The 19312-nt window shown below is 40.5% G+C and overlaps 1 protein-coding gene and 1 long non-coding RNA gene across 2 annotated transcripts in view; one reads left to right on the forward strand and one right to left on the reverse strand.

The window, feature by feature from the left end:
• The window catches only part of LOC138964428 (uncharacterized), a 9375-nt gene extending 1012 nt beyond the window's left edge, over positions 1-8363 (forward strand). Inside the window, exons 3-4 of the long non-coding RNA XR_011455098.1 lie at positions 1294-1372; positions 2604-8363. This is a non-coding gene — a long non-coding RNA (uncharacterized lncRNA). The remainder of the gene's footprint in view (positions 1-1293; positions 1373-2603) is intronic.
• A 4196-nt stretch (positions 8364-12559) lies between these two features.
• The window catches only part of LOC138964430 (glutamate receptor-interacting protein 1-like), a 70061-nt gene continuing 63308 nt past the window's right edge, over positions 12560-19312 (reverse strand). The window contains exon 14 of the mRNA XM_070336385.1: positions 12560-18709. Within this exon, the coding sequence (XP_070192486.1) occupies positions 17075-18709 (1635 nt within the window). The 3' untranslated portion in view covers positions 12560-17074. The remainder of the gene's footprint in view (positions 18710-19312) is intronic.

Raw genomic sequence — 19312 nt, forward strand, 5'->3', positions numbered from 1 at the left:
TTCCTGTGTCATTTCATTAAAACTGTATATGCGATCGACACCTGCATCAGTAGGAATAGCATAGCACGCGAAATACGCAAGGTAGCAAAACAAAACAATCTATTCAGGGTAGATAATTGGTTTGACTTTCTTCGCGTATGTCAAAGTTGCAAAGATTTGCCTATTGTGATTTCTTGTCAATTTTTCATTCGGCTCTTCCGTTTTTGTCTGGTCGATTTTGAGGGTACCCTTACTTGAGCGGCGGTCACGTGATCCCTGTAAAAGAAATATTTAATCCAAAAGGTGATCCTGAAGGTTAAGTGAACGGTCGTAACTGGCATATACAGTTTCAATTAAATGACACAGGAATTAATGCTTTAATTTGGGTTTGAAATTTGTTGCAATAATTTGTTGGCCAACTTTCTTTGAGAGAAACAAGTTTTTATACGATAGCAACACATACCCTCCCTCGGTCAAACTCTTCCTACCCCCAATTTGAACCACCTCTGTGTTTACCCCCTTGTTTAGCCACCTTCGTTTAACCTCTCTTTTGAACCATCTCTGGGGTTTTTTTACCTCATTTTTGAGACATTTCTGTTTTTTCCCTCACTTTTGAGCCACCTCTGGGTTTTTTTACTTCACTTTTGAGCCACCCCCGTTTTACTTCTCTTTTAAATCACCTCTGTTTTTTTTCCTCACTTTTGAGCCACCTTTGTTTTTTTACCTCACTTCTTGGCAACCTCTGTTTTTTTCCCTCACTTTTGAGCCACCTCTGGTTTTTTACCTCACTTTTGAGCCACTTCCGTTTTACCTCTCTTTTAAACCACCTCTGTTTTTTTCCCTCACTTTTGAGCCACCTCTGGTTTTTTTACCTCACTTTTGAGCCACTTCCGTTTTACCGCTCTTTTAAACCACCTCTGTTTTTACCTCACTTTTGAGCCAGCTCCGTTTTACCTCTCTTTTAAACCACCTCTGTTTTTTACCTCATTTTTGAGCCAGCTCCGTTTTACCTCACTTTTGAGCCAGCTCTATTTTTTACCTCACTTTTGAGCCAGCTCCGTTTTACCTCTCTTTTAAATCACCTGATACTTTACCGTACACTCTTTTGAGTGGCTGTCACGCGAACCATGTGGAAGATAGATACTCTCAATCTATACATAGAAAGCTTGCAAAAGAGTCAAAGAAAGGCCTTTTAAGACATAGTAAGTTTGAATAAAATGAAATATAACTGAATGTTTTACTTGAAGCACGAAATACAGTGCAATATATTATCATTTTGTCGTGAAGATAGGAATGTGTTGTTTTCTCATTCAGGAAAGAGCACTGACGCTCCTCAACACTATGATGACGCGGGAAGACAAAAGCCCACTACCACTCCAGCACATGATCACTGGTGAGGATGTCTGATTTGAAAGTAAAAACAAGTCGCGTGAAGCGTAATTCATTTAGTCAATCTGTGGAACTCACAGAATGAGACTGAACGCACTGCATTTCACGACAAAAGTTATGTCGACATGAAACTAAAAGATCAACACTGAAACCCGAAAATCTGTCATCACCAAGGCTACTACAGCTAAACCGAGACGCTTTGACAAGTCTGCGTGCAAAGCGCTTTGCCGTTGCGTCGCTTGAAGTGACAAGCCAGTATATCGCAGTAGCGTAGAGCTCTTCACGGGTAAACGCACTTTTCTCTATTCTTTTTAACTTCCTGAGCTTATTTTTAATCCAAACATAACATATCGATATGTTTTTGAAATCGGGAAATGGTAAAGAATAAGATGAAATCTTTTTCGAAATGATTACTATTATTTTATGACCAAACTGGTTTATTTATCTTTAAGTTTCCAAGCTGAAATGCATGCCCATAGTCCAGGCTTCGTCGAAGATTTCTTGACTAAACTGTAAATCAATTTGATCGAAAAATGAGGTTGTGACAGTGCCGCCTCAACTTTCGCAAAAAGCCGATAATGACGTCATCAATGACATTTATCCAAAAAATGAAAAATAGATCGGGGGATATCATTCTCAGAAACACACACACACACACACACACACACACACACACACACACACACACACACACCCACACACACACGTCATCATCTCAGATCAGGCGTTTAGCTCATAAAAGTCCCACAGCCTTTGAGTCTGAACACACATGCACATGTGTACACCCCCCCCCCACACACACACACACACACAAACACACACACACAGTTACACACACACGCACACACACACACACACGCGCACACACACGCACACACACACACACACACACACACACACACACACACACACACACACACACACACACACACGGGTCATCATCTCAGATCTGTCCAGGCGTTTACCTCCACGTGAACACATACAGGAAATAAACAATTTGTGTGCTTCTTGTGGAGAGTGCGATTTTTTTATGAATCACTAGGGAACATCTGCCAAATCAATTTTATAAAAACTCCCACTCTGCAAAATGTCGGCAAAGTAATGATCAATCATTTGTTTGGCTTGGAGACATTTCTGTGGGCTAGTGAAATTAAAAAGTCGCTCGGCTCTCGGAATACGGAAGAGGGAAGGACGGTGCCTTTATGTCATCATTCTGTGCTTTGTGGCTGTTTCAGGACATTCGGAATGGTCGTGGGCCTTGTTTTAGGCGTCGCAGCCATAATCTCTGGAGTCATCGTAGTCATCGTGTATTGCTGCAATTGTTGGTACCGCTGTTGTGCACTCACACCGGTTACCCGGCGCAGCACGCCGCCCAGTCGTCCTGTTGGAGCAGCTTGTGTTTGTTTCGATATTTGCGTTCTTTGTAGTGATATTTGCGCTCTTTGTGGTAATATTTGCGCTCTTTGTGATACTTGCACCTGACGATAAGTGTTTCAATGTCTATCACCTCTCAAAATCTTGTTGATCAGACTTAATTAGTAAAAAGGTTACTGAACAAAAACTGTTGTTGCATTCAAATAATCTGGGCCCTATTTTTGAACAACAACGGTTTAACTCTTGCTATGCACTTGTTGCCGGGGCGGGGACGTAGCTCAGTTGAGTAGCGCGCTGGCTTTGTAGCCAGTTGGTCGCTATCAGCGTGGGTTCGATCCCCACGTTCGGCGAGAGATTTATTTCTCGGAGTCAACTTTGTGCAGACTCTCTTCGGTGTCCGAACACCCCCGTGTGCACACATGCGCACGAAAAAGATCCCACGTTCACAGCGAAAGTCTCAGGGCTTGGAAAACACGAAGACACGCATGAATCATCTCTCGTCTCCGATTATCATGATCGTATTTCGATACTTTGACGAGACAAACCCAATGCTGGTGTGTCGAAGAAGATAGCCACAGCGGGCTTGTTCGAATCAAAGTATCACACCAGATATCTTCAGCGTATTACCAATACCTGTCCCAATATAGACCAGTTGGTCTAAGAGGACGTTAAACCCTAATAGTCAGTCAGTCAGTCACTTGTTGCCTGAATTATGTAGGAAGAAGTGTCGACTTTTTGCCATGCAACAACAGATCAATTGTTTAATACACACTTGTTGCATACTGTTTATGACAATGACAGAAGAAAATTGGCGTGCAACAAATAGTCACCTGGCTGGCTATAGTGGAAAGGTTACTTTTGGTGGTCACATTAGATATTATGTTTTTTGGAAAGTTCGTTTTATTTGCAGCCACAGTTCGGTAAACGACAAATGGCTAAACCCAACCACCTAAGAATGAGAAGCGTTTTTGTAACATAACCCATATTCTGCAAAAAAGCAGCCATGACGCAGGGGGTAGGTTACAAAAAAACGTCATGTACTGCTTGACTACATACGGATATAAGCAAATTATACCTTAAACGAAAGCTAAAGATTGTTGCCATCAGACAGCAAGTAAAATGCCTAATTCGTATACACAGTTTTATTTTTAACAACATCTGTATAACATGCGGACGACAAAACAGGAAATGCCATTTTCTCAATCGATATCTATAGCTAACTGAACGCCTGGTTGAAACCGCAATCAAAAATATCTTGAAAATTGTTTATTCTCACAGCTAGAATTATTTTACATCAACAATTGTTAATTTACCGAGGAAAACAACAGTCACATAAGATACATAATGGATGATTTTGAATCAACTCCGAAAACCGAACCGGGTCGAAGCAAAAAAGAGTTTACACATACACAGGCTTGAAAAAGGATAATTTGGTTCAATCTGTTAGATTTGTACCCATAACGTTAAAGATCAGCTTAATATAAAAGGAAAGTGATCATTGTAAAAGGACTTTGCTATCGCAAAATAATTCAACTTCCGGTTTTACCACATGGCGTCCATAATATTATCAATTTATTACATAGCGTGCATTTGTCAGAAATTATACTAAATGTTAGAAGCGATCTTAAAGTGAAAGTAACGTTTAATAAAAGTATGCGCATTTATTTATTGATTGATATATGACTAAAATAATGGACATGTAATTTAAACGTACAAAACGACATTTTGTACACTACCTCTCTAAAAAAACGCGACTATGACCGACCGATATGTATGTGTAAATTAGGTCATTGTTAGTGATGAAAACGGGTTTTCTTTAAAAGATAACATGCAAACTGTGAAGTTCAAGCCCACCAGTTTCAGTTTTAATAAAATATATGTATAGCTGTCATTTTCAAAAAAACCTTATCTGCAATTCACTTAACCAAATACACAATGAACCCAGAAGGTATTAGAGTGAGACACTTAACAGTGAAATATGTTATGATTCCCCTTATTTCAAAATATATGCATTTTAATTGGCAGACACGATTCACGTCGTAGGTACGTGTCCTCTGGTGAGGCAACCGTTAGCATTTTTTTCCGTAAAAATTGACATTTTTAAACATAAATCATGGACAAAAAACTAATTCTACAAAAAGTGCAGGTTTTCTTGGTATAGTCAGTTAAAGCATCTTAAAATTCAAGAAATTGTGCAATTACGTGTATGTATTTGAAATGGCAGAAAATATTGAATGAAAGTGATTTTTGACTGATTGAAACCCTACCCCCACTAACAAAATGAGCCCTGAGATTAGGGGTGTTAGTTGAAGATGAATGAATAATGGCTATGCTTTTCCCCTAAAGTATTCAAAACCTAAACATATACATAGGCAAGATGTTCTACATTAACACAATTAACTTTTAAAACATATACATATGCTTAGTACACGATACTTCCGGTTTTTCTACCGGATGACTTATACATTTAGGGGGTAAACACCTTATCGTAGAAAAAGCTTTATTTTCAAAAAGTGCAAGTAATTATTAAAAATCATACATAATATTTATATATTGGAGTTAATTTTCCTTCGAAAGTCATTTGTTTCAAGTGGCAGAAAATGTCAGTTGGAGAGTTACATGTACGTAAAGCGTATAACTGTTGTCTGTGATTAGTGCATTGTGGACACATTGGCACCATTTGATCCTAAATGCTAAACGATGTCGTGATCATACCACAGTTTTAGGATAATTTACATCGCATCGATTACTAAATTGATGTTAGAATTTCACTGATAAATTCTATTTCCGGTAGCGTCAGTGCCGTTATCTTTTTCTTCTTGTAATAAGGTAATAACGAATGAACCACGTGTCACACTCTTATGCTAGTCTTTAATGAAAATTCCAATTCTAGTAGGTTAAAAGGCATGTATTGCGCGTTACATACATTTATACCCTCCCCCTCCCCCCAGGATTACAATGCAAGTAAACACATATAAAGAGATAGTAACGTTTTACATGGTTACACGTTCAGTGGTGAACGTAACGTGTGGTTACAAAATTACTTGCACTACAATAGTGAAGTCTGTCTGTGTGTCTCTGTGTGTGTGTTTGTCTATGTCTGTCTGTGTGTTCGTCTGTTTGTCTCTCCCTCTGTCTGTCTATAAGTCTGTCTCTCTCTCACTCTCTCTCTCTCTCTCTCTCTCTCTCTCTCTCTCTCTCTCTCTCTCTCTCTCTCTCTCTCTCTCTCTCTCTCTCTCTCTCTCTCTCTCTCTCTCTCTCTCTCTCTCTCTCTCTCTCTGTGCGAGGTAGGTGCACTTAAAGAGAAAGCAATACAGAAAGAAATGCATTTCTCTACCAAGAATGAAGTTTGTCTGTCTGTGTGTTTGTGTGCGTGTTTTTTTGGTTGCGTAAGTGTTTCTCTATAAGCATCTCTACGTCTTTGTTCGCGTACATAAGTGCGTGCGTGCATGTGTGGGTGTTTCTGTGTCGGTTTGTCTCACTGTGTGTATGTCTGTCATTTTGTCGGTATGCTTGTGTATGTGTCTTTGTGTGTCTGCGTGCGTACGTGTGTGTGTGTGTTGTGTGTGTGTGTGTGTGTGTGTGTGTGTGTGTGTGTGTGTGTGTGTGTGTGTTTGTGTGTGTGTGTGCGCGTGCGTACGTGCGCGCGCGCGCGCGCGCGCGTGTGTGTGTGTGTATGCGTGCGTGTGTGTGTGCGTGTGTGTGTGTGTGTGTGTGTGTGTGTGTGTGTGTGATTTAACATAGAGGGGGAATCGAGACGAGGATCGTGGTGTATGTGTGTGTGTGTGTGTGTGTGTGTGTGTGTGTGTGTGTGTGTGTGTGTATGTGTGTGTGTGTGTGTGTAGAGCGATTCAGACCAAACTACTGGACCGATCTCTATGAAATTTGACATGAGAGTTCCTGGGAATGATATCCCCGGACGTTTTTTTTCTTTTTTTCGATAAATACTTTTGATGACGTCATATCCGGCTTTTTGTAAAAGTTAAGGCGGCACTGTCACACCCTCATTTTTCAATCAAATTGATTGAAATTTTGGCCAAGCAATCTTCGAAGAAGGCCGGACTTCGGTATTGCATTTCAGCTTGGTGGCTTAAAAATTAATTAATGACTTTGGTCATTAAAAATCTGAAAATTGTAAAAATAAATTTTTTTATAAAACGAACCAAATTTACGTTCATCTTATTCTTCATCATTTTCTGATTCCAAAAACATATAAATATGTTATATTTGGATTAAAAACAAGCTCTGAAAATTAAAAATATAAACATTATGATCAAAATTAAATTTTCGAAATCAATTTAAAAACACTTTCATCTTATTCCTTGTCGGTTCCTGATTCCAAAAACATATAGATATGATATGTTTGGATTAAAAACACGCTCAGAAAGTTAAAACGAAGAGAGGACAGAAACGCGTGCTATCCTTCTCAGCGCAACTACTACCCCGCTCTTCTTGTCAATTTCACTAAATGTAATAAAAAAGAAACACAAAGTGCCGTTCATAAATTCTTCTTAGTCGTATAATTATATCAAATCTAAGGCATAACATTTTAGACGTGTTAAAAAGAATAGTAATTGGTTGGACATTTCCTGTGATAATGCGAATGCGAACAAAAATATAGCATAATAATTATAACATTTAACATCTTCTATACCTAAAAGCGTCATGCTGTTCATCCTGAAATGGCGTTCAGTGGCAAATGGCCGTTTGAGACGGGTCCAGTCATCTAGCTTATCTGAATCGTTCATGCTCACTTCTAGTTCGACATACATTGTTGACTTTCAGACAATGAATTTGAAATGCAAATTAGCAAGTGATTCAACATGAAACTGACAAGACGATGATATCAGGTAATGTTCCCAGATATGTTACTTCAATGAAGAATATATATTGAGGAAAGCAGTAACACTAATACATAACCAAGCAGTAACATTGTGAAAAGGAACAGGCAATCAAAACAAAAACAAACATCCACGGTAGACTCGAATATGTCCACGTTGTCTGTGATTATTTCCTTTTGATGTAAATACCGTAAAATCCCTAGCAAACGCCCATCCCCCCTCCGCACAGATTTCGGGTAAAAGTAGGGGGTGGGGGTTTGCTTGGTATCCACCCCTTTGCAAGATAGCGTGTCATCACATTTTCACGAGAGAAATAAAGTGGTACAACCATGTGATTTATGCAATTTTAATGAAAATTAAACACACCGTTTGTTTACACAAATAAATCTGTGCTAGAAAAAAAGAAGAAGAAAAAGAACACAAGTGACCTTGATTCTTCTCATTCTCGGACTAACGTCAGCACAAACACAGTTTCTTCTCTTGTGTGGAGATCTGGTTGGGTTGATGATCGTGGGCTCATTATAGTCCTTCGAAGTCAACATCATCGTCTTCACTGTCGTCTCCACTCTCAGCTTCTTCTGGAAGAAAACTCGCGGGCACATACCGAAACATTGTCTGCAGCTTCGTTTTCAAGATATTTAAAGGCTTTTAGTTTGTACGAGCGTATGTCACTGTAAAGGATTTGTGCTTCGGCATGGCTGAACATAGAGAAGTGTTAAACACTCATTAAAAAAACGTCACTGAACGACTTCACTGTGGGACATGACGTAATTTTACCCCCCCCCCTAGGCCCCCCCCCCCCCACCCCACCCAAAAAAAAGGAGAACCATCGAACAGTGTGCACCAATCGTAGATATAGGAGGCCGACTGTCCTAAAACTTGTTTTCTTTAAACCGGGGTGGGCGTTTGCTAGGTATTGACCTCTCTGCACAACTTTTGGCCTAAAGTGGGGGGTGGGCGTTTGCTAGATATACTGGGCGTTTGCTAGGGATTTTACGGTAAAAGCACATTAAGAACATCCCTCCTCTCCAGTAACCCTTCCACCATGATAGCACGATACCAATGGCAAAAAGACATGTATTATACACCAAGAGGCATATAATGACGAGTTCCAACAGACGCACTACTACACGAACCACTGATCGAATGTCTTCCTAAAAGACTTGAGAAATATTGTTATCAGATGTTCATTTTCACAATGTTACTGCTTGGTTTTGTATTATTGTTACTGCTTTCCTCGATATATATTCTTCATTGAAGTAACATCTGGGAACATTACCTGATATGACACTGGGGTGAATGCTTTATATTTTTTTCTTCACAGTTTATAGATACAGTACAAAGAAATGCTGCGAGAAAATGTAAGTTTTACGCCCTCACGGCAAAGCCATTAGGGGCATGTTACACGGGAAAACCCGGCTTTGTATGAAAAATAAAAAAATAAAAATGGGGGGGGGGGGGGGGGGGGATGCAGACAGCTGGCTGCCGGCTGCTAGAGGAGACCTGAAATGGGCTAGGGACCGGGTTGGGTCGTCTTGGGTCAGTGCTGAAATGGTTACTTTATTGGCTGTTGGCCGAACGGACACCCGGGCTTCATATTTTTGCATACATGTATTGTGTTTCCAAGGCCTGAGGCTTTCGCTGTGACCCTGGGATCTTTATCATGCGCATGCGTGCACACGGGGGTGTTCGGACACCGAGGAGAGTCTGCACAAAGTTGACTCTGGGACACACATCCCGCGCCGAACTTGGGGGTTGAACCCACGCTGATAGTAACAGCGTGGGTTCAACCCCCAAGAAATGCTGCTGTTTTTCCTCAGCTTATATATCTTTCTTGTTGCTAATAGAAAAACATGTTTTTCCATCATTATTTATTGTGTATTGATTTTTGAATGTGCTCTACATTTTCCATTTTGATAATAAAAGTCATTGGACAGAATTTTTCTACTATCAATTTTTTGTCTAAGTGTGTGACTGTTTGTTGTATGAACGCGTGTACACATTAAAACAATTCGATCCACATAAAAAAAAGACAAAAAGTCAGCCAAACAAACAAATAATGAAACAACAATTAAAAGTTGACACAACGGATTTCGTGGGTACACGTACCTATATAATTATGTGTATAGTACCTTTAGGTATCATTAGTGGGTTTTCGCTGGCTGAAATTAATATTAGAAAAGAAATATGTCTGTTATTGCACTGAGGGAAGTTTGTCAAATTGTGATGAGCTAAGAAGCATTTGACTATGAAAAAAAAAAAAGAATACTGCATCTTCCATACAAACATGCAAAGTAAACTGCAAAAAAGCGATTTAATAATGTCCTCAATTTAAGTTACACTATTCGATTTAAGAGACCAACAAAGTCTGTTTGTACCAACAGAAAGGACACAATAAAGTTGTATTGTATTTGAATTGTATTACATGTATTCACAAGTATTTGCATTTGCCAGTCTCTGCATGCTATATTTATGTTCATTCTATCGTTCTATGTTATTCACTTTGGCGACCAGCTTTGAATGTAAGTTTACATAACTTATCGTTTTCTGTTTATGAGTTTTTGACTTTTTGTGTGTTCTGAGAGTAAATAAATCATCTTTGACATTTCTTACAGAGAGAGTAACCATGCGTAGCACAGGTGTGTTTTTTTAAATAAGAGGTTGCAGTTATCTTTTGTGATTACCACTTTGTTGTTACATGTATTACCTACACAAAACCACACACAAAGAACAAACACACACACTCGAAACCAACATCGAACACACAAAAGATGAACAAAAGAATAGAAACACCACAGCCGAAAAATTCCTCACGTCTCACACACACATTCTCTCTCTCTCTCTCTCTCTCTCTCTCTCTCTCTCTCTCTCTCTTCCTCTCTCAAACTCTCACATGAGCCGTTGTTTTCGAAAAAGATTTTTATCTCAATCCTGAAATTCTCACAATTCAAAATCAAGGTGTTACCACTGTATGCCCATATAGCGGGACGAATCATCAACATCACTTTCACATCACCTGTGTATGGTTAATTAAGGCAAACCATCTCAGATCTTCACAATCCAAATGCAAGTTCATAATAATAAACTGGGTTTATTGAACTTACAATTTGCCCTTTGCATATAATTTACAAGAATCTCTTTCAAACACTCCTCATCTGTAAGGTTGTCTCCAGAAACAGCCTTTCTCAATTATTCACTGGCTGAGCTCAAGTGTGACAGACGTAAGAGTCAGAACGCTGTTAATATTTCCACAACAGTTTCCACAACTGAAAAGTAACAAAACAATAGTAAATTTAAAAAAAAATAACAAAACAATAGTAAATTTAAAAAAAAATAACAAAACAATACTACTGACACATACATGAAGTATTTTCTTATTTCATTAATGCCAACAAATATTGCTTTTAAAAACAAAATGAAGAACAATTATGTGCATCATGCTCTGCATTTTTATGTCAACACAGCATTGTAACATAGGATTAAACACATGATTATATATACAACTGCAAGATCCTACTTTTATGTAGAAATTAAGCAAAGTATTATTCATGCATCCATGTCTGATTCAAAGCAAAGGATAATGCAAACTAACACAAAGTTATCGAGCAGCTGCAAGATAGTGTTCAGAAGATGCACTAGTACTATGCAGAATCACAATAAAGCAACGACTCTTCAGCAAACTCATCTGTGGATGGTTTGAATGCAAGACAAACTTGTGAACCTGCAGAAAAGGGATTAATGCACATTTGCAGCTCATAATACTAGGTTGCACTGTAAACATCCTAATACTTACAGTTACAAGCCTAGAAACAGAGCAAAAAAATCATCTACTTTTATTTACAAATAAATAAAAATAAGGAGAGAAAAAACAACAACGGCGGTGACAAAAACAATGAAACATCGAGGTATATTATGGCATAATAGCAATACAAATTAAACTATGAGAGTAAACATAATTCATTGCACTCAAATTGCTGCTGTTGTCCTGATGTTCCTAAATGCGTTTGAAATACACTTCTTATTAGCACACTTACATGTACCGGTAATGCTTTCAATGAATATTGGCAATCACTGCATGCAATTTGAACTGTGATCAATATTATGCTATTGTACACTTTTCAAAAAAAAGGTATGAATGAAAGACAGGAATAAAGGCACAACAGAAAAAAAGCGATAAATTCAAAACAATAGTAAATCCAGCATGAACATCCCTCTCTGCCGTAGAGATATTCGATCTGCTTTTATCCTGATCCCATAAACACACACATACACCCTCCCACTATCCCCCTACACCCTCATCTTCCTCTCTCCATCCCCTCTTTTACCCTTTCATCTGCTCCATCCATCCCCTACTGCCATTCCCCCGTTTCTTGTACGCGAGAATGGCTTGTGGCTAGACTCTCGCTAAGCAAGACAGCAAGAGTGAATATGAAACGGTTTGATAGCTAGCTACGCAAGAATTAACCAACATTGGTTGATACCTGCAGCTTTCCAAGATACCAATGCTGATATATCTGTTTCATGCAAAGTGTGCACAGTCAAAGAATGGTCGTTAACACACGAGTGAATCTGTCACTTCAAAACTAATTTTGCCAAACAATTCCAATTCACCACAGAAAACAACCAGGCAGCTGTTGTGAGTTTTGGTGTGGGCCCATCTGGGAGGATTCTCTTAGCATAACGGAATGGCATAGACAGACCTGTGATGATCTACATATGGTTCACATCATGGGTGATTAAGTATCTTGAAGGCTGTGATGTAAATTGTGACACAAAATGCTGTTTCGGATTCTGAATGCTTGACACAAGTCTGAAGCTGAGCTCGAGTAATTAAATTAGCACCAGCAACACACAACATTGTTATTATGTTAATACAGTCATAAAAGATATATAATCCTTTACATCAAGATGTATGCATGTGTTTTGAACCTGTCAGCACACACTTGCACCTATGCAAACACAAATGCCCCCCCTCCCCCCCCCTCCCCCCAAACACACATGCACGCGCATACACATACTCACACACCCATAATGAGATTCAGTGTTCTTATACAATCAATTGAAAATTGAAAAGGAAATACACAACTCAAGATGTGTTAACATTACAATTTGCATGCCTTGTGCATCAGTGTAATGAGCGCAACATTTGCTACCAACTAAATCTGTTCCCAATAATACTGTTGAGTGCAGTACCGCCTAAAGTACCATACTAGCAGCTGTGGACTTCAAATACCACAGACAACAGAATATCCATTCCTTTCCTTTTAAATCATCTAGGAAATCACCACAGATCTGTCCAGGCTTTTTTTTACTTGGGATACGAGCATCCTTTCACTTGCAGGAATGTCGTTTAGCGTTGGCGAAACACCAAAACTTCTTTCAAATTGTTCAAAAATTTGCCGACATTTTTAGCAGAATTGCCCAACTGTTTTTTACAATGGGGAAAAAATGAAGCCAAGGACTGCCAAAAAATTTCGAAAATTTACGAAACTTTGGCAAATTTCCTGAAGAAACTAGCAAGATCCCCGACTTGGACATCATACATATATGCCAACAACCTACAGCCTGTCTGCTTTCTGTTCTTTCTTTATTTGGTGTTTAACGTCGTTTTCAACCACGAAGGTTATATCGCGACGGGGAAAGGGGGGAGATGGGATAGAGCCACTTGGCAATTGTTATTTCTTTATTTGGTGTTTAATGTCGTTTTCAACCGTTCAAGGTTATATCGCGACGGAGGGAAGGGGGGTGATGGGATAGAGCCACTTGTCAATTGTTTCTTGTTCACAAAAGCACAAATCAAAAATTTGCTCCAGGGGCTTGCAACGTAGTACAATATATTAATTACCTTACTGGGAGAATGCAAGTTTCCAGTACAAAGGACTTAACATTTCTTACATACTGCTTGACTAAAATCTTTACAAACATTGACTATATTCTATACAAGAAACACTTAACAAGGGTAAAAGGAGAAACAGAATCCGTTAGTCGCCTCTTACGACATGCTGGGGAGCATCGGGTAAATCCTTTCTCGTCCCAACCAATATGGGACTCCCCCTAACCCGCGGGGGTTGCTTTCTGTTCCAAGTTAGATTTTTTTGCTGAACTAATTTGACATAAGTGTCACTTACGAAATGAATTCAGTGAAAGCCATCTTGTAGATTGTTGCTGTGTGTCTAAGTGGAAGCTAGCCGGATGCTCTTATCTCAGTTAACTCATTGTCTCCCAGGTACGGATATATCCGTACCCACTCATGTGGCTCTATCTGACCAGGTACGGATATATCCGCTCAGACTTTTAGCTTCAGTCGCTTCCTGTTAACGTCCATCTAACGCCTGCATTCCAGCGAGTTGATACACAGTTACTACAATTCTGAGTGACCTGCTGCAGCACAGCTGGTCTCGCTGAAAAAACTTGGTCAACAGTCATAGGTGGGGTAGAAAGTGTTAAAAGCCTGTGTGGATCTATGTTGATTTAAAGATGGTTTATACATGTACTAGTAAAGAAGGTAGCTTTAACCATACATGTAGTAGCAAAAAATGATATTAGTTCTGCAGGGTAACCGAACGAATGAGTATTTCACAGTAGATACGTATTCATAATACTTAGCAAATGGAAGACGACAGACTGTAAATACTAATGCTGTTTTATATAGTAGCACAAGCTATCGGTATCACAACTCAATACCCTATTTCAAGAGCTGGATTTTTTCCATCAAACTTATAAAGTAAACTTGTTTTATGTAGCAGTTAATACTGTATACAGCATACCCCAATGTTTACAAACAGTAGAGTATATGGAGACATTATTTGTCTGCAATGATGATTTTTAAGCACCTTCGAAGTCTTTGAAAAGGGGTAAACATTCTATAACCTTCGCAGCCTTTGTGGCTGAGAGAGAATTTTTCTATGGAAGTTTTAACTAAAATTTCACATCTGGTGAGCTCAAGCTTTAATTTCTATTATCATCTGACCTCATAGTCACAGACAGCTGGAGTATGCGTAATGCATACATCCCTGTCAAATAGAACAATTACATGTATAGGACAACTTTGAATGATACAGCTTAGAATGACTGTGTCTTTGCTGTAACTTTCATCTAATTATCACATCATTATGTAAAGGCAGGTGTTCTGTACAACTTCACTGTCAAAATCCAAGGTTCAGGCTTACACCTTCAACATAAAAAGCTCTGTAAATGTCTTTACAACCAAACCGCTTCAAGACAAACCACCAGACGGCAAGGCACTTGCCCCTGGTACTGTGACACCACAACTCCATTCAAAGTGAAAAGAGACCCACAACGGCAGCGCTGACTGCCAGCACTGACACATAATGATCTAGCTGGATCTCCAAACTAACTCCATGACTCTCCTTGGAACCACCTCCGGCCTCGTTGACCGGGAGCTAGAGCGCGACAACCATCCCTCCCTTGCGGTAGCCCTTTTCTTTTTTCTTTTTTTTTTCCCCATCTAAAGTCGGGGTAAAACCTGGGAACATGCCCCTAATGGTTTTACCGTGAGATTGTTAAACATTACTTATCATCAGTAATTATGGTGACCCAAAAGGCTGTATAGGAACTCAAGGTCTCTGTTAGGCTCATACCATCGTTCTCAAAGACACAGACAAGCCTGCTTTACTTTCTCTTTTGAGATGTTCCTGAATAACGAGACATGTACATGGACTTGCAAATCACACAAAAAATGGTCACAAACAACACAGCTAAGTCTGCTAAGGGCAAGCAATGTGGCAGTGCTTTGCGGTACGGTCTGGCCTAGCTATCCTGAAAGTTAACAAATGAAGAAAATTGTAGCAAAAGGCAATTATCATGAGAGATTTGATGAAGGCTGCAAAACTTAGTGGTCCACTGAGCCTGTTGTGCTATGCAGCGTGACGTAACGTAACTTTTGCCAAACAAAAAAAGATAATAAATTAATAGGATTTCTGATTGTGTGGACGGTTGAATTTCACTTTTAATGTCCTGTTAATTCAGATCAAGATGTTATTAGGGACAGCAAATACCGCTGCTTGCAACCTGCTTCTGGACTTGAAAAAATTACCATTATTTGAACAGGTAACAGTTCAGCAAATGTTACTCTATTACAGATTCCTCATTCCCTCCCCTCTCATTATACTTTTGCTCTCCCTGTCTTTGATGCGAAAAACATGAGGCTGAAAAAAGCAAGTTGTTCACCTCCCTTAACAATAACATACATACTTCAAACACATATCTTGATCATTGTTAGCAGCTTTGCAACACAATATGTGACCCTCCACCACGAAATGAGTCGCATGTCACCTCGCGCGGTTCTGCGCTAGGCTTAATATAAGTCCGGGGAGTGTCTGGTAACAGAGTGTGGGTCACCTTAGTCACAGGCTTATAACTCAAACAGTTTTCGCTCTTTTTAAAAACGGTTTTCACCACTGGATAGAGCACAAAAAACTCTTTATGAAAATGTAAAAATATGAAAATCATGCAAAGGTGACACGCGACTCATTCCGTGTTGGAGGGTCACATATCAATCCAAGTCAAACATAGTTGATGGTGATTACTTTTTACCCTCACTGAAATAGGCAGCTAATATTTATAGCCGGCCATGTCTTTCAGAGCTATAAGTCTTTGACTCTCATAGGTCCTGCAGCCTAAATCACATAGTCCAAAACACAAGTCTTGATCACTGGCAGCAGCTAAACATGTATGTAACATAATCCAAGTCAAACACACTTCATGGCGACTCCTTTTCCGCTCTCTGTGAGAAACACAGCCAATAAGCAGAGTCTTTTACTTTCAGAGCTTGGTCTTTCGACTCTCACACTGCAGCCCAAATCATACAGCCCAAAGCACAAGATCACTTGCAGCAGCTATACATGTATCTGTAACATAATTGAAGTCAAACACACTTCATGGTGACTCCTTTCCGCTCTCTGTGAGAAACACAGCAAATAAGCAGTGTATTTTACTTTCAGAGCTTGGTCTTTGACTCTCAACATACCAACATGCACTGGTCTTTCTGTCCAAACTCTCCCACATTCACACACAGGTCCAGCTTCACATTTCCGCAACTCCCAATAGAGATTTCCATACAGTCTGTACTGTAAATGCGTGTTTTTGGTGGAAGTGTAACCCATAGCTTGATCCTTTTGCAAGGTGGCAGCAGTGTGAAAGGCCCCTGGTGCATTACAGAGCTGTCCTTAGCTTTGTACGAGATGCACACTCACACTCACAGCACTGTGTGGCAAGCATTGAAAGCTCAGCTACTCTTACCATGCACCATGACTAATGCCTGTGTGTATCTTTATGGCTTGCACACTCTTAACGAAACATTATGCCCCTTAGCTTATGCCCATGAAGTACTACACTTGACCGTACTGTCAGTGGAGGTTTAGTCTTTTGCTGCACTCACTCTGCCATACTCTGCTCCTGGCAACTTGTAAATTGCAACACACTGTTCTTTACACACTCTTGACCGCAGTATCCTTGACAACGCTCTTCAATCATCTCGCATTTTTGGAGGTTTTGTCTTTGGCTCCTCTAACTCCGCCATACACTGTTCCGGGTGATTCCAGCCTGGAAGCGTTGAAAGCCGAGCGTGCCGAGTTGAACCTGGCCACAGCATCTGCGACACTCGTTTTAGCGGCCACTGGAGGCTTTTCTTCCCCCGTTGCCCCTACAGAAGGCTTCTCACTAGGAGCAGATTCAGAGACAGGCGGCTTCACAACAGGCTTTTTCAGAGGAGCGGGTGCAGGCGGCTTTTTTGTGGGAGGTGATTTAGGTCGCGTATCCACCAGGTCAGCTTCGGGACTGCACAGGGGAGGCTTTCCAACCGAAGCAGAAACAAGAGGCTTTTTTGCTGGAGCGGGTACAGCGGCTTTTTCTACAGGATTAGATACAGAGGGTTTTCCTGTAGCAGCAGCCACTGAATCTTTTTGTACAGAAGTGGGCACATGCTTTTCCACCGGGGTGGATACAAGCAGCTTTTCTATGTAATCGAGTACATTTTTGTCTTCAGGAGTAGTTACAGGGGGCTTTTCAACAGCAACGGATACAGGCTTTTCAACAGCAACGGATACAGGCTTTTCAACAGCAACAGGTACAGACCGCCTTTCTACACCTGTGGATACAGGCTTTTCTAGAGGGGTGGATACATAGTGCTTTTCAGAGGGCCTCGTAGCAGAAGTAGATACTAAAGGCTTTTCTACAAAAACAGATTCAAGGTTTTCTGCAGGAACGGGCTTTTTAACAGGAGCAGCTACTGAGGGCTTTTCCGCAGCAGTAGGTTTAGGGATTTCTGAAGAAATAGGCTTTTTAATAGCAGCAGATTCAGGAATTTCCGCAGCAATAGGCTTCCTAACAGGAGCAGATACTGACGGCTTTTCTGCAGTAGCAGGAGGAGGAACCGGTGGCTTAGACACCCCAGGCAGAGAAACTAGCGGCTTCTCAATGGGAGGGGAGATTGGAGGTTTCCCAAGGGGACCTTTGGGTTTTGCTGCTACTACAGGTTTGCCCCCATCAGCACTAGGTTTCCCAAAAGAACCAAAAGAACTTGGACTTCCCACTCTACCATCCCCAGGGAGAGTGCTAGCTTTCTGTACATTTCTCTCTCTCAGTCCTGGTTTGTCCTCCATCTTTTCTTCCCCACTCCACTTGTGGCCTTCCTGTGTATTCAGGTCGCCTGTGGACCCTGCTGAATAACGTCCCTCTTTCACTTGAAAGCTTCTGAGAACGTTCAAAGGCCTCTGTCCCTCAATGTTTTGCGTTTTCAAACTGTCCCCAGCGGGAGCAAATTTGACCGTCTCTTTGTGGTGTACGTTTCCCACAGCATGCAATGGCTCCGTTTTCCTTGAATCCCCAGAAGCATTCACTGCTGCTATCTGTGCGTCTTTCTTGTATGATTTCACATCTCCACTACCACTGTGCCGTTTCAGAATATCGTCACTATGAGAGTTCCGTTCCCTGGCGTTCTCTTTCGCTTCCTCGAGCATCATCGCATCGACATCCACGGAGTTGCGCAGTGCTGGCTGCCGCAGTAGAGGGTTGCGACAGATGACCATGTTCAGCTTGTTGCTGGCTTCAGCGATGAGCGGGACCGTCATGCGGCAGTCAAAGTCACGCGTCTTGTGGCGGTTCACCTGCAGAAAGAAATTGTATTCAATGTAAAAAGTAATGTCTGTTATGTGTGGAATCTGATGAGCTTATTTGACTTAAAGGCACTATTTCTAGCAATTTTCTTGGGCTTTATTCATGTAGTACAAATTATGTCAGACTTTTTATCAGCCGAAACGTCAAATTTCGAGCTAGTCCCTCTGATGGGTGCTTCTTATATCCGTTCCTATTCAGTAACCCTTCACAAACAATTCTCTCTGACAACACTCTCTCTCATCTTTCTTATACCCCCCTCCCCCCCACACCCCCCATTCCTAGACCCATCCTCACTTGAAAGGCTTGTCATGTAGATGGTAAACATTCCTTGTCATTTTCCAATTTAATGCTAAAAAACAACAACGAAAACAAACAAACAACACATATACACACACAACAAGAAGGGCAAAGCCCGTACGACTCACATGCTTGACCTTGACCTTTACAAATAACTAAACCTAGCAATGACCTACCAAAATACATGTGACCTTGACCCAAGATCAAGGTCATCCAAGGTCATGCAACACAAAGCTGTTAATTCAAGACATAGGAAGTACAATGGTGCTTATTGGCTCTTTCTACCATGAGATATG

Source organism: Littorina saxatilis, linkage group LG4 (genome assembly GCF_037325665.1).
Source record: "Littorina saxatilis isolate snail1 linkage group LG4, US_GU_Lsax_2.0, whole genome shotgun sequence".
NCBI lineage: Eukaryota > Metazoa > Mollusca > Gastropoda > Littorinimorpha > Littorinidae > Littorina > Littorina saxatilis.